Source organism: Syngnathus typhle, linkage group LG4, assembly GCF_033458585.1.
Source record: "Syngnathus typhle isolate RoL2023-S1 ecotype Sweden linkage group LG4, RoL_Styp_1.0, whole genome shotgun sequence".
Taxonomy (NCBI): Eukaryota; Metazoa; Chordata; class Actinopteri; order Syngnathiformes; family Syngnathidae; genus Syngnathus; species Syngnathus typhle.
This window is the reverse complement of record NC_083741.1, coordinates 10,675,652-10,690,871: the sequence shown is the minus strand read 5'-3', so window position 1 is coordinate 10,690,871 and position 15,220 is coordinate 10,675,652. Positions and strand designations below refer to the sequence as shown.

Genomic DNA, 15,220 nt, shown 5'->3' with positions numbered 1-15,220 from the left:
CTGCCCTATAATTCTTCTCCCCTCCTCCTTTTTCCCCACTAAGACTCACTGAACACATAATATTGCCCCCCTCCTGAGTCCCCCAAACCTCCCCCTTGTTAAAGTCTGTGTGCAGGTCCATGATATCTGACTGTAGTCACACAAACAAAAGAGGCCACATAACAAAGCACAAAGACAATGGCTATTTCATCACAACCTTTTCCCAAGTCACATCACTATTACAATACAGTTCTTGATTCCATGAAGAAATACAAATGTATTATTCGCTGCTATGAAGCACAATAAAAACACACATTCATAATAAGAAGTCCCTCACAATATACATATGAAGACGATGAGATAATGCCAGATTCGCAAAGAAAGGATTTATGGACTATAAAAGGATCACAGCATATAATTCCAAGATTCACATAACGTGAAAATACGGTATGCTGACTTGTGGATGTGAAGAGTTGACATCAGAACAATCTGATTGAGGGTTTAAGTGCTTTGAGAAGATTTATACAGGTCCAAGGACAATTTAGAGAAGACCCACATGTTTGGAGTGAACATGCAAAATCCACACAGGAAGGCTGTAGCTGAGAACCAGCACCTCAGAAGTGCGAAGCAGATTTACTAACCACTAGGGCGTTGTTCTGCCCGATTTTAAAACAAAATAATATGATTAAATGCACAACTATGCATTATATCAGGGGTGTCAAACTTCTTTTTTTCGTGGGCCGCATTGTAGTCATAGATTCTTTTGGAGGGCCATTATGAGTGTCAACCCAAATAAATGTATGAGCACCTCATATTATATACAGTAAAAGCTACAAAACAAACTGACAAATAATTTGTTTTCAAATCAGACGAGTAAAAACTGGTCAAATATTTTTTTTTAAAAAGTTTTATTAATTAATTAATTTATTATTTTTATTTTTATTATTTAGTATTAAAAGTGAAGACAATTTGCAATTCAAGTAATGACACACGAATTTGATGCGCAATTTGTTTTCGTGGGCCACAAAAAATGATGTGGCGGGCCGTATCTGGCCCCCGGGCCTTGCGTTTGACACATGTGCATTATATGATTCTGCATAATTTTTGTGCTGATACAACAGTATCTATAGTCCACATTACGAGTCAATTCGGTGTGACAATACAACTCGATGCTGAGAGTTACAATTCATACAATACCTTGCACATCTGCTTTTATGGAGAGAGAGAAAACGGACTGGAGAATGCTATATATGTAAAGTTTTGCTCTTAATTCAGATGAAATAAATGAGCGTTGATTGGGCAGAAGGGAAAAGAGTGAAGCGCAATTAGTATTAATTTAGTCAGTGTAAATGAGCATTGACTGCAGAAGCCTGTGGAGGTGTGGCAATGATGGTGCTAACACGCGGAAGTAAGTCCCACGTCTCCTGGCAATCCATCCTAGATATTACCGTGATATTTGTCAGATATGCTCTGTGCCACGCCAGCCATCCGTGACTTGTTCGGCCATTACATCCAAGAGGTCACGCTCACGCCACCGTCAGCTTGCACCATCATTCCTGGATCTGATGTGACCTAATAGCCTGCACTCACGACTCTGTAATTAACGTCTTTTACAGGCCACTTGCCCGCCAGCACCAGGTCCATCACCAACAGCCATGTTTGTGCAAAATATTTCAAGTCAAACCATAAATGTAGAATCTGTGTGAACGTTGCTGAATCAAGCTGACGGATGCTCCACTCTTGAAGTAGAAAGTGATTGCATCTAACGCCCAGTCATGGTTGACCCCTTGGGCTATGAGGCTGTCTGACAGCGCCGCTCATCTCAAGTTCCCCATTTGCATTATATTTCCACAGACCTGAGACCTAATGGGAGCGCTGAAACAATTTGTTTAGTGGCCTACTGTGGCTTTGAAGACCCCACATGATTTTAGAGAGATATGTTGTTCTGAGTCAGTTGGATGATTATTTTTGTCTTGCGCGAGGTGAGTAGGAAAAACAACGTTGAGACCAAATCATTGTTAGTGTTTCTCCAATGAAGAACAATGTCTTTTTTTTTAATAATAGCCTGCAGCCTGATGGACCACGACAGCTAGTTGCTCTGATACCGGGTAACCTTTTTATCTTTCAGTGACAAAAGTGCTGTTGGTTTAAATAAAAAATCTTTAGGATGATTATCGCAACTAATAGTAAAATATCAAAATTGAATACACACCTTGAATACAACCAAGACTACAAAAAGATTCTCCTACAGTACAGGCCCTGCAACTGGCATCTCTTGAGTATCTTTAAACCTGCCAGCATTGTGGCAAGAGGAAAGCACAGTAAATGCATTGCTGGGCTGCAAATTGAGTTTCAGGGCACGACTTGACTCGAGAAACCTAATAATCCCATGTCACTCACTGTTCTCACACGGAGAAAGGTGACATTGGAATAGAAGAAATAGAAAAGACAAATCAGAATCTTTTTCAAGCATGTTGCATCCATAAAAGCAATGCATTCAGGTTTTTGTTGTGCGGCCTGACGACACACTTCAAGGACAAGAAATCAATTACTACAACCAAAGAAAGCAACAAGAAACATTTTTCCATCAACAAAGGAGCACACATTAGTAGCAGATGATATTTAAATGACGAGCACATGGCTGACATTTAGAGGAAAGAAAAACTACCTTTTTTTCCAAAGAGAAGTAATTCAATTTCTATTTGGGCCGAACTATTATTGAATTCAAATCGATTGCATGCAGTAGAATGACATTTCCAGACTGCAAAGACTGCAACTTAGAAAAGGAAAAAAAATGCTTCAGTTCAGTGGGTGGGTAGTTTCGATCGCATTTATCTATATTTTGAAATAGTGTCGAAATGAGTTCAGCGTTAAGGTGCAATTTACGTGTTTACATACAATTTTGTCATGAAACATGAAAAGTTGAAGTGATAAAGCCACCAATATTGTGAAAGTTTGCTACTTCTGGGTTCTGACTTTTATTTACTCCATACTTGTTTGGCAGAGTTCTGTGAAGTTGTCATAATGAAGGCTTAAAAACTGCTAGTCAAAGTGTTTGGTAAAGTAAGAATGAATTGAAGTAGATAAAGTCTTTCATACCTGGTTCATTTTCTTTATTTTAGCGTAAGCCTGACCAAGTATATGACAAAAACATTCAAAACATCCATGTATTGTATAATGAGTTTTGTTGTATAGATTAATTTATTTCTTGTGTTTGTTAAAAATTACTGGTACACGTAGAGAGGACCTTGAACAAATTAATACTGAATTGCAATGACACACCCACAATGCAATTAGATTATTTTTCAAAATGATTCAGTCAAATTTCTATTCACAAATTTTGAAAATTTAGTCCTAATTTATTGCAATGAGTTGTACTGTTGACTAGTGCATTGAAATCCAATGCGATTATTCTATTATTTGCAGATTTTGGTCATGATGTCCACTTAGTTTTTTCTTTTTACTTTAAGTCCGCGATAATTGTAGGGCTGTAGCTGCAGAAAAGATGATTTATTTAGCAATTTTGGACTAATATTATTATTTTTTTTTAAATCAGTCAATCAATTGTTAAGTTTTCTTTTCATGTAGTCATCAAAATAATTTAAAAAGTACTTTAATAATAGTGTTTCAAGTGGAGCACAAGAAGTACTCAGTTTGCCAAGGGGAGTTTAAGGGGGAAAAAAACACCAGCTAATGAGAAACGTTTAGCTTTATAATTACTAAATGCCAATACAAAACCTGCTCACAAGCAACAAGCAGAACCTGCTCTTGAAATCAATGTTCAAGTGCCAGGTTCGACAAATCTCAATTTTAACGAGTCAGAAGAACTATTCACACATTTAATGGTTATTGGTGCAACGGGGTTACCAGTACTGAAATTGAAACAAACAAAAAAGTATAACTTCCTACATATTAGTCCCCTAACCACCCTCACCTGCAACATAGAGGTGCGCTGTGCCACTGGAAATGGATCCTAGGTTTTCGATGGTGGCCACACATTGGTAAGTGCCCTCATCAGGTTTGTTGTGCTTTGAGTGAACCACATGGGTGAAGAGGAGGGAGCCGTCAGGGAGTATGCGCCGTCTCTCATCCGAAACCAGGCTCATGAAGGTGCCATCTTTCTTCCACTCTATGCGTGCTGGTACGGCTGCATCACTGTGTACAGAACAGTTGAGCTGTGCAGAGTTACCCCGAATAGCCACTGTGTCTCGGGGCTCCACCGTGAACCGGAATGGGTTGAAAGGCTGTGCTGCGGATGCTGGAGGGGGGGGGGGGGGGGGGGGTCGGGGGGAACAAGGGAGAAGATTGTGAGTTGGATTCCTACCACCACATTGCAAACTTTGTCATATGATACAATATCTTCTGTGAATACAACAAAAAATTATTCATAACACACACAAACACTGTATCTAAATTTCTTTGGTATTATTGTACAATTTGGATTTATATTGTTTTTGGTGGGTCTTGGGAAATAAACAGCAAGTCATAGGAAAATGACTGCTTGGTAAAAAAAAAAAAATTAAAGAAGAAACCTTGGAAGTACATGACTGGTCAAACGCTAAACGTTCCATTCTCAGAGAAAAGCATACGGACACTTTTCATTATGAAACCACAAACCCCATTGAAATTGAATAGAAGAGCCTGATAAATATAACCCAGACTCGCCTCCCTGGCAAGTTAATATCGCGCCTATGAGCGGAGAGTGCAGTGAAGTTGTAGAGACGGTGGGGCGCAATTGCAATTTCCTTTTCTCGCCTATAGACGTTAACATCGTATTGAAATAGATAGTGCAAAGCCAGACTAAGTGCAATTGTTTTGCATTTGTACTCATCCATTATTCAGGCCCCAGCACCTTAGAGTCATACGGTGGTATTGGTTAGACAAATAACAGCAATTGCCATTTCTGCAGGGATGGGGAGCGGTGGAAAATAATTAAGGGGGTGGAGGTATTTTAATAATGCAGTGAATGGAGTGAAATAGGAGGCGGAATGTTAAACACAGTTTAAACTATGCCTGCTCTCTTCCAAAGAAATGGCTTGTCTCCAAGAGCAAGTGAGGGAGAGAGAGGAAGGAGCTACTAGCGATGTCAGAGGTTGAGGAATATAACTTCTCGGAGGTAAGTCCTCTACCTTGCGGCGTCAACTCCCTTGTGGGCACCAAAGAGAGAAGGCTTGTAATGTGGGCTCCATTACCAAGCAATATCAATACTTAATGCGCTTATCTTGAATGCTCAACTACAGAAAAATTGCGATAGAAAATGACTGAGGTGAATTATATTTTTTCAATTGCCAGGCAACTCAGTTTTAACACTAAGATGTGCAATCTTTCGATGCTCATTCAGCATGGGGGGTGTTAAAGTGCCCCCATTCTATCTAAATGAATGATTTTATTTCCAACAGGGGTGCCATAGCATACTAGATAGCGTGTGCAGGAATTTTTTCAAACTCACTTAATTTTTCCAAAAATGTATGGCTATTAACTAGAAGAATATTTTTGTTCATCTATCAATGCCAGCGACGACATGACGACGGCAGAATAATGAAATGCTCTATTAGATGGTGGAAGTGAGAAAAACCTGCATTATCCATCTGTTGCCATTCATACAACAGAATAAATCATGGCTTCCTGCAAGGTGAGTTTCATTAAACCGGCTCAGATTTCACACAAATCAATTTGTGACAAGATCAGTTAATTAACAGCTAACAGTTGAAATTATTATATCTGCACTTCAATTTATTTTCAATTCCAACCAAGACTAAAACTCAAGTGGGTCTTAGTTGTATTTTGCAGTTTTCTTTAAATATATTACAAACTAATGCTAATTCAGTGATTTTGGGGGGTCTTATTTTAAACATAAAATCTAAATAGCAGCATGACTGTTCTGCCTTTTGTCAGAAATAAACAAGCGATCACTCTAAAATGATGTGTCATCGCTTTAATGAATATTTTTATGTATGTAAAATGATGGTGGTTTTGGGCATCCTTACCTTATCCCTTAAACGTATTTCTCAAAGCAGATATTCTTCAGCAACCGCAAGTTAGAGTAATTTTAAAAGGGACACGTTGAGAAATAGACTTTTTAATCGCTTCCATACAAATTGAGCGCCATCAAGGGAAAAATTAATCAACTAATGTAAATATTTTATTAAGTTCTGAAAATGTGTCTGAAGTGTCTAATTCACATGTGCATCTAAAAGTACACAAAGATGTCAAAGGGCATTTTACGAAGCTACCTGGGAACAGTTCTAAATTGTGAAATAAAATTCATGATATGGCTCCTTTAAATTCCACCTAATTTCAAGGCAACTTTCAGTCAGAGCAGCCGAGTGTTTATATTGTGAAGAACATGAATACTTAAGCAGCTACAGACTCAGACGAGTGACACGAAGAAATTCTCTACTTTACACTAACACTGAATCTATACGATAGGCGAGTTGGGTTAAAAGAGCATTTTTACCCAGTACTCTGTAAACGCTATCCTTCCACATTTAATAAGACGCACAGCAGATGTTTTTAGCACCATTTTATCCCCATCATAGCAATAGTAAGGGGGTGGGGGGCTTAGCTTTAGCACGACTCTCAAACAAAATGGCCAACCATCTGCTTTCGGCAGTAAACAACATCAAACATAAACCGAGAATCAAACACAAACAATAAGACTGGTGAATGGTAATGGGGCCCTTGAAAAGTGGAAGGAGTATTATTTTTTTTTATACATCCGTTATCCCAACCGCTTTATCCTCAGATAACGCACCTCAAAACTAAATAAAATGTAAGACCTTCTAATGCACATGCAACGCATGTTAGTAGCCAAAGGAGTAAGACAACGTCGAGGCCACCGAATTAGTACCGTATTTTCCGCACTATAATCTATAAATTTTCTCAAAAACCGACAGTGCGCCTCATAATCCGGTGCGCTTTATATATGGACCAATATTGAGCCACTATGGCAGGCGTGTCTAAATATATGGATTTATATATGGACAAAGTTTTAAAATGGGCCATTCATTGAAGGTGCGCCTTATAATCCGGTGCGCCTTATATATGGACAAAGTTTTAAAATGGGGGATTCACTGAAGGTGCACCTTATAATCCAGTGCGCCTTATAGTGCGGAAAATACGGTACACAAATTTCCCTTTTTTTTCCCAGACTATAGGATTTACCAACATATTATTATGACCTCTTTGTTTTAGCCTCAAGCATTTCTGACTTTTCTATAAAGAGAGCCATCTCCGGGTGAGTTTACTGAGGCAATGTTGAAATTACTGTGATACAGTGGCCACTTATAGAAAGTGCGTATGGAGAATTACTGTATGTCCAGTCTAATACGTGAGTGTTTTGAATAGTCTCAAATGGTTTGAGGAAACAGAGCATCGGCTTGCCTCTGAAAATGAGGAAACACCACAACAGGCAACCAGTGCGAATAAGGGAGCAGAGAGCATGAGGCAAGAAAATGAGGTTGTCTACTTGATAAGTATGGGCTGTTACCTCTGTCCCAAATCCACTTTGCTCTGTGTCATTAAAGGTTTTCGGGAGCTCAGCTTAAGGTGATGCCATGATATTCTATACTGCGCTCTCAAGCTAAGGCAATATTATTAAGCATAAGCCCATGTTGGAAAATAACAGAGCAAAAGTACATTGGTGCATAACTCATCCAAGCATCTCCATGAAACAGGCAAGAGCCATCCTTGTGGAAAAACACTGAAAAGGATAGCGATAAAGAGTCTTCTCGAACAAAGACCTTGTTTTGTTCCATCAGTGGCTCAGCAGGAAACCTCTTCCCTTACTGAGACACTGTCTGAGAGCAACCATATTGACTACCCTTCTTAGTGAGCCACTCTTTAGACAGAACTTTCAAAACCAGTTGGTTTTACTGCAAAGGAGCCCCCTGTGTGACCGGGAGGAAGGGACAAAGGCAAGGGCAATCTTGGTAAAACACTTCTCAAACACACAAAGCCAGTGAAGAATTGGAATTGCAATTTAAAAGTCTGAACGGCAATATAGTACAGGTCTTGTTGCTTTGTAATACACTGCGGGCACTGGTTTTTTGTGTGGCCAAAGACATGAACAAACTGTGACTTGCTTGAATGTCGCCACACGACTCACATTAGTCTTCACAGAGTCAAAAATAACTGTGCAACTGAAGAGGAAGCTTGACTTTTCTTCCACTTGTCTCAATTACCATTCTATTTTTTTTCTATGGGAGAGACGTTTTAAGTTGCAAAACAGAAAGCCAATAAAGTCAATACAACCAAGTTACTTCAGCGAGATGCATGGCTGGGAAGTGTGTCAAGTTTGGCTGTCTGTCTGATTTAAATATTTAAATCATATTTGTTAGATAACCTGTTAATGTGATAATCAGTACGGTTTTCTCTCCTCTCACTCCCTGCTGCCTCCTGCACCGCATAGGCCGGATCACACCAAAGAACGAAACGCGTTAAGAGGCATCACCGGCGGTCGAGCTCATTTCAAGGGGCTGGTTTTGTTCTCCCACTTAAAGGATTGATAAACAAACGCTTCCTAGATATTACTGGAAACCGGTTCCCGAAAAGAACCGGTTTTTAATTCCCACTCCTACCAGGTAACCACACAAAAAAATGAAAATTATGTGGTTAAGCCTTATCTGTGTCACACAACATGACCCATTTAATAAATATTTGGAGCAAAACTGAACAGATACCTCCACAAATGGGAGAATGCACAGAAAGAAGGATTTTCTTATATGTGTTAGTAGTTGATTGAGATCCGGGAGGGATTACACAGTGGGGAAAGCTCTAACCTGCTGTGGATGTGATAATTAACCAGCAGTCATTGAGGCTTGGATTCGCCCTCTTATTAGACTTCCCCCCATGGGCCCACAGTGAAGGAGCCAACACTGTGGACAACACTGAGACAGCAATGCAGACCAACACAGATGCTGAGCACACTTTTCTTTGCTAATTCAAGAAAAACACAGTTTTACATTACAATAGGTTTTAAACTAAATTTCAGTCAACCACTGATAACTGAATATTCCACACCGATTTCATAATAGACACATTGCGTATAGGCCCAAAGCACTGCAGCAGCATTCTAAAGAGACAGAATTTGTTTCTGAATAATTCAAGAAACTAGAAAAAATCTCCAGTTTCCCCCCAGACCTGTGATTATCCAAGTCTGTAATGATCTCATCCATCTGAGGACAAGCGACCGGATCTACGTTTGGACATGGCCAGGAAGTAGTCGACAGACTGGGCAGATTGAGCAGAGTTCCTCCTCTCTGTGAACACCACCAAATGAGATCGCCATCTGAGACAGGAATTCACATTCATCTTTCGCCCTACCAGTTCCAACACCCTCAGTCCACCACCGCCACCACGAGACTAAAGAAACATCTATGGATTTGGAAAATATACCCAATAGTGTTCTCTAGCCCACTGGTTCTTGCAACCATTTTCACTCATCAAAACACAAAAGAAATCAATAAACTTCAGAATTCCCTTCACATATAAACGTAGCAAATTATAAGTATTGGATTCTTAAATCAATATTTCCCCCCAGTTTGCCCCTGGAATAGGAATAGTCAGACTCTAGTCCCCTTAAACCGCAATTTCATTTTGGTTGAATAAACCTATTAATCTGCATTTAGCTTGGAATTCATGTTGCCCTCTCTCGAGGACACAAACACAAGACACTTTTTATAAAATCATGAGCTGGAAAGGCATTGTGGAATTTTATGCCTGTTGCCCCAATTGTGCGTTGAGGTTTATGTAAACAGCTGAGAGAAAAAACTGAAGAAACTGTTGTCCCTGTCTGCACGTGGAAGGCCGTAGACGTAATATAAATTCAAATACTGGGATGGCATTTTCAGATGAGTTGATTCACTCTTTCTGAAAGCAATGTGCAGGAACTCTGTTCTTTTGGGATATTTTGCAGTGCATAAAAAGCTTCAAAGTGCTTGATGGGGAGGTGCTGATAAAAGAGGAGCAAGTCTCTGCATGCTCGCAGCCTTTCGGAGAAAATCATTTAACACTGTCATACAAGAGATCAAAGTCAGCTAGATTATTCTGGGAGGGAGACTTAATGACTGTTTTACCTGAAATCGAATATGACTCTGAAGAGGGAGCAACAGCAATGTCTAAATACTCTTATTAATTTATACAAACATTGTTGCTCCATCAGAGCACAGACACGGCACACACAGCTTTGTAACTTTTCCATTACACATAAGGCACAGCTCATTAACGTCATAACACATAGATACAAAACATTCCGGTGATAACAGAACAAATGTCTGCCTTATGAGGATATGTTTTTTCTTTTTTTTCCCCTTCCTTTTCTTCCCTTCCGTATTCCTGCTTGCGGACAGTATAAAACCTTCTGATCTGGAGTCTGACGTTCCATCTGCTGAAGTGCACTGTGTACTGGCTGCCGTAAAACAACCCAAGATCTTGCAAATAAAGAACCAACTATTACTCCACATCTTTGTTTTCCTTGCTCAACGACGGACATCTTGAACAAAACCTAACAACTCTTTAAAAACAAAAAAAAGATTGTAAACTTCAAATCCATACAGACATAGAAGTATCCTGTGCAACATGGACGCAGTTAAGAAACGCATTTAACGACAGCCAAATAATAAGAGTGGAGTTAAGCGTGGTCACAGGGGTGAAGTGTTTGCACCATTGGCCTATCTCTACACTTCAAAATGAAAAGGCTGTGAGATGCTTTTAGTTATTATTGGCATCATCGTGTACAAGATTGTCTAACTTCCTTTGACGTTCTCTTTCATACAAAGACTCATTTTACTCTGAGCCTAACAAACACACAATGATCACAACAGCGTCAAAGCATCTGGAATATACTACACATCAAATCAGTGTATCATTTGCTCATTCTTTTTCAAAACATTGAAAAAGAATTAGATGCATGAGGCCTGCATGCAAACAAAATGAAGCCACTTGAAAACAGCTTGAAGAAAACAATTTGTAAGGTATGATTTTTTTTCTTTTAAGTGTGCTCATGCTTAAGTGTCAATCCTCTCAGAATGACACCCTCCTTCCTCTGGGCATGCTTTTCCATTCAGGAGATCTGCAAGCTTGCCCACATCTGTTCAATCATTACACTGCTTTGTTTGCACTTTTGTGCCACCACATGGATTTTTTTTCTTCTTCTTCACGCTCCAACAGCGAGTGTGAGGCCGGCGCCAGTCTCTGCTTGTGTAACTACACAAACAAAGGATATTGGGGGATGTAGTAAAGTGGGTGGCAAATATGGAGGGTAAAGTGCTGCAAAAAGATCACCTTTGAAAGGAGCTGCATCATTTCGTATCCTCATAAAAGAGCGATGGGCACACAGTTACAGGCCAAAAAAACTTTCAGCTCAGAGGCAGGCCAATCATCATGAGGTTTGCAACTAAGTTCAACATTTTACAAGAAACGATTTATAGTCTACAATCCTCTTTTGAAAACCAAAACTGGAAAGCTCTTTGACAGTAGAAGTCAAACCATTTGGCTCAGAAACTCTTACAAGCCAAATATAAGGACTTTTTCCCCTCTATCTATCAAAAGTCGACAAGACCAAGGAGATTGTTGTAGACTTCCGGAAGGGTCACACCCAACACCTGCCGCTGACCATCGACGGTGCTGTGGTGGAGAGAGTGAGCAGCGCCAAGTTCCTGGGGGTGCACATCAGTGAGGATCTCTCCTGGTCCACCAACACCGCATCACTGGCAAAGAAAGCCCAGCGCCGCCTGTACTTCCTGCGGAAACACAGGCGAGCGAGCGCTCCTCCGGCCGTCATGACTACATTTTACCGCGACACCATTGAGAGCGTCCTCTCCAGCTGTATTGCTGTTTGGGGTGGCGGCTGCACTGACTACAACTTGAAGGCCCTGCAGCGCATAGTGAACACGGCTGGTAAGATTATTGGTGCTTCGCTCCCCTCCTTGAAGGACATTTACACCTCCCATCTCACCCGCAAGGCGACCACGATTGTGAGTGATGTGAGTCACCCCGCTCACTCTTTGTTTGAGCTTCTGCCCTCTGGGAAGAGGTACAGGAGCCTGCGCTCCCGCACCACCAGACTCTCCAACAGCTTCATACTCCAGGCTGTTAGGATCCTGAACTCGCCCCCCCTTTCTGCGTAGCGTCCTGTACTTTGCGCTATGCTTACTGTCTGCTGTACGCACACTGGCTCAGTTTTGCTCCTCTTATTTATTGGGTTATCTGTTTATTATTTATTCATCACTCATTTTATTTATTTATTATTTATTATTTATTGTTTGTGCCTTCTTGTTTTTATTTTTGTGTCGTCTACTTGTATGTTTATCGTGTACTGTGTCTCGTCACCGTGGGATGGAGGAAACGGAATTTCGGTTTCTTTGTGTGTCTGGACATATGAAGGGATTGACAATAAAGTGACTTTGAACTTTTTTGAACTTGAAAAGATGCTGCAAATTAATACCATATAACTAAGAATAAAGTTGTTTAATCAATATGTCTGTGGCAGTGTGGGTCAAAACTGCTAACTTTTCTTAACAGGTTACAAAAACCTCTTGCAGTACTGCTTGAAGATTTCCGAATGAAATAAAAGTGGAGCGATTACGTCATATTATTGTATCATATCAATTTGGCAGTCCCCTAACCACAAAACATTCCTATCTCAGCAATTACTGGAACGCTTCAGTCACTTAGTTAGATAAACCCTATTTCCTGAACACCGACGGCTTGATCGTGTGATGATATCGTGAGTATGTGTTTTTGTGTGCGGGGAGAGATCGAGGGCATCACGAGGAATCCCCTCTCTCTCTCTTTCATCATTCTATCTGCATGTGTCCCTCTCACAATGGAAACACACATCGGGCGGCGCATGAGCACTTGACACAAACATGTCCTGTGGCAGATTTGATCAGACTGCAGCTGGCGTGCCGTCTTATCATTCGTCCAAGGTGTGTAAACAGTCTGTTGCTGAACATAACAGCCTGTAAATGTTTACTGTATTTCAAGAGCGGACGTAACCGCCGCAGAGCAATACAGTCCGACAGCCAATCCTCCTGTAAACAGCAGCAAGTATTTGAAGGTGGGTTTAATTTTCAATTGGCTCAAATGAGGCATTCAAACATGCTTACCAGCCGCTAAATACAAAGCTCTCCTGTCAGTCTTGACTGTAAAGTTTCCATTAAAGGGGCATCAATAAAAGATTATGTATTTAATATACTGCCTACAACCTTACTTATTATAGTTGCCATAAATAATGCACCGGAGGGGTGTCAGATGGGGCTGCGTAACGCTGAGGTCACATTTTTCTGCCATGTTGAAATTCTTTCACAAATAGATGAGTGACACATTTTTGGGACAATGGGCTTGGAAATGATGACGAATTGGTTGCACATTTTTTGTTATTTGACCATCCCTCTCCGATGCAACTGTGTTTTCCCCTTCTTTGTTCCTCCCTACAAGTCTGATGTATAATGAGGAGTGCTGCCTTAAATGCGTGTCGGCGAGACGAGCCAAGCTGCCAAGCAAATAAGTGGCTGAGCGGCGGAGCCTGATGAGCAGTAATGATTTGTGTGCAGTTCAGTCTTTCCCCTTGAGGGTTTCATGCACATCCCACCCGTCCACCCTGAACACCACACCGACTTAAGAGGGCAAGATGGCCCCAAATGTGCCTAATCCTGAACACAGAAACCTAACGATCCGGCGTTTATGTGTGTGTGTTTTCAAAATGGTGTTCAGCAGAACACAACACGAGCATCAATATGCAAGAATCTGTATTTGTGTCTGTGGTGCGGGATATGTGTTTCACAAAGGCAGAAATTTAAATTTGAGCAGAACATGTTAACATTATTGCCACAATATTGCATTTCCAGCTATCATTAGGCCTTTGATTTCAGCCAACCCCAAACCCTTTATGTTGAATACAAAGGTATAGTAGCCCTTCCGCTTGATGGAACCATATGCAAGTGCAAACAAAGAAAGCCCATTTACATCCCTACGGCAGTCACTAGCGTAATTATTTTTTTCTTGCTCAAACAATTAACCTTATTGGCTGGGAGGAGTGAGGTGTTAAGCTCTTAGAAAACAAACCATACATGAATAGTCACCAAAAATAGTTTCCATATTTAATCGTCTCTCTTAAGCAGAGTGGTTCTTGCAGGTCACTCGTCCTCCTGAGTGTTTGCTTCAATTATTAATACTGCCCTTGAAGGTTGTTTAGCCAAAATGGCAAGGCGGTAGTACAAAGTACGCATAGGCAACTTCAGTCCTTGTTTACATGCTTGTGAGGATTATGACCAAGTGCTCGCCAACTAATCAGCCACAGTGCTGTCAATCAGACGTGGTCGCTATGGTATTACAGATTTAATAAACAGTACATAGTTGTCCTGAATATAAAGACAAAACGGCCAGGATTCCACAGCAGCAATCTAATACAAGTAGTAGATCGTAAATTCCTGGTTGTGTAAAGGCTCTTTAAAAGTGCTCAAGGTGAGACTAGCTGTGGTGCAGCGTATAATTCCTGGTGCAGCGTTATGGAATTAGCATAGAGAATAATTATCTTCAAAAGCAGCGACAAATACACACTGCCAGCCAAAAGTCAACACATTTTTAAAAAGCACATCCAAAAGAGGAAGGTATTCCCTACCAAGGTGTCTTGGTACTTTGAGGAATCTTTGGATAGCAAAAAGAAATGGCAGCTTGCCCAAATCCAGAATTGGAGTGGACCCTGATTTTCAAATGTTATGAAAAAAAATGGCAGCTTGCCCAAATCCACAATTGGAGTGGATCCTGATTTTCAAATGTTATGAATGAATATGCCTCCATCAGTTATGAGTTGCAATTATACTATGTGTGACATTACTGGCACTAATTCTCTATCTGAAAAGGATACACGCTGCTTAAAAATGGGATCGGTCCAGAAAATTGGGTAAATGTGACCGAAGTTTGGGTTATTCTGCAAAAAAACAACCCCAAACAAAAAATGAATACAAAATATGGCTTATTTTGTGCAAATTGACACAACTTCCTGGGTTGGTCCATTTTTAACCCAAAATGGGATGTTTTTGACCCCGCAATTTTTCGAGTGTACTTAACAGGAAGTGCACTTCATTACACTTCGATAAAGCATCGTGTAAAGTTTGCCTTTGCCGTAGCTACAATTACAAATGCTTTTACTGTATTGCACACGTTCCATGTTTTCCCACATAAAACACAAATTTAACCCATCAGTTAAGACATACATTTAACGAACTACAGGTAACAA

At 40.4% G+C, this 15,220-nt stretch overlaps 1 protein-coding gene across 6 annotated transcripts in view; it reads right to left on the bottom strand.

Moving 5' to 3' along the window:
* The window catches only part of neo1a (neogenin 1a), a 141,997-nt gene that overhangs the window by 71,919 nt on the left and 54,858 nt on the right, over positions 1-15,220 (bottom strand). For all 6 annotated transcript variants that reach the window (XM_061277124.1, XM_061277120.1, XM_061277121.1 and 3 more), the window contains exon 2: positions 3,914-4,237. In XM_061277124.1, coding sequence (XP_061133108.1) covers positions 3,914-4,237 — 324 coding nt within the window. The remainder of the gene's footprint in view (positions 1-3,913; positions 4,238-15,220) is intronic.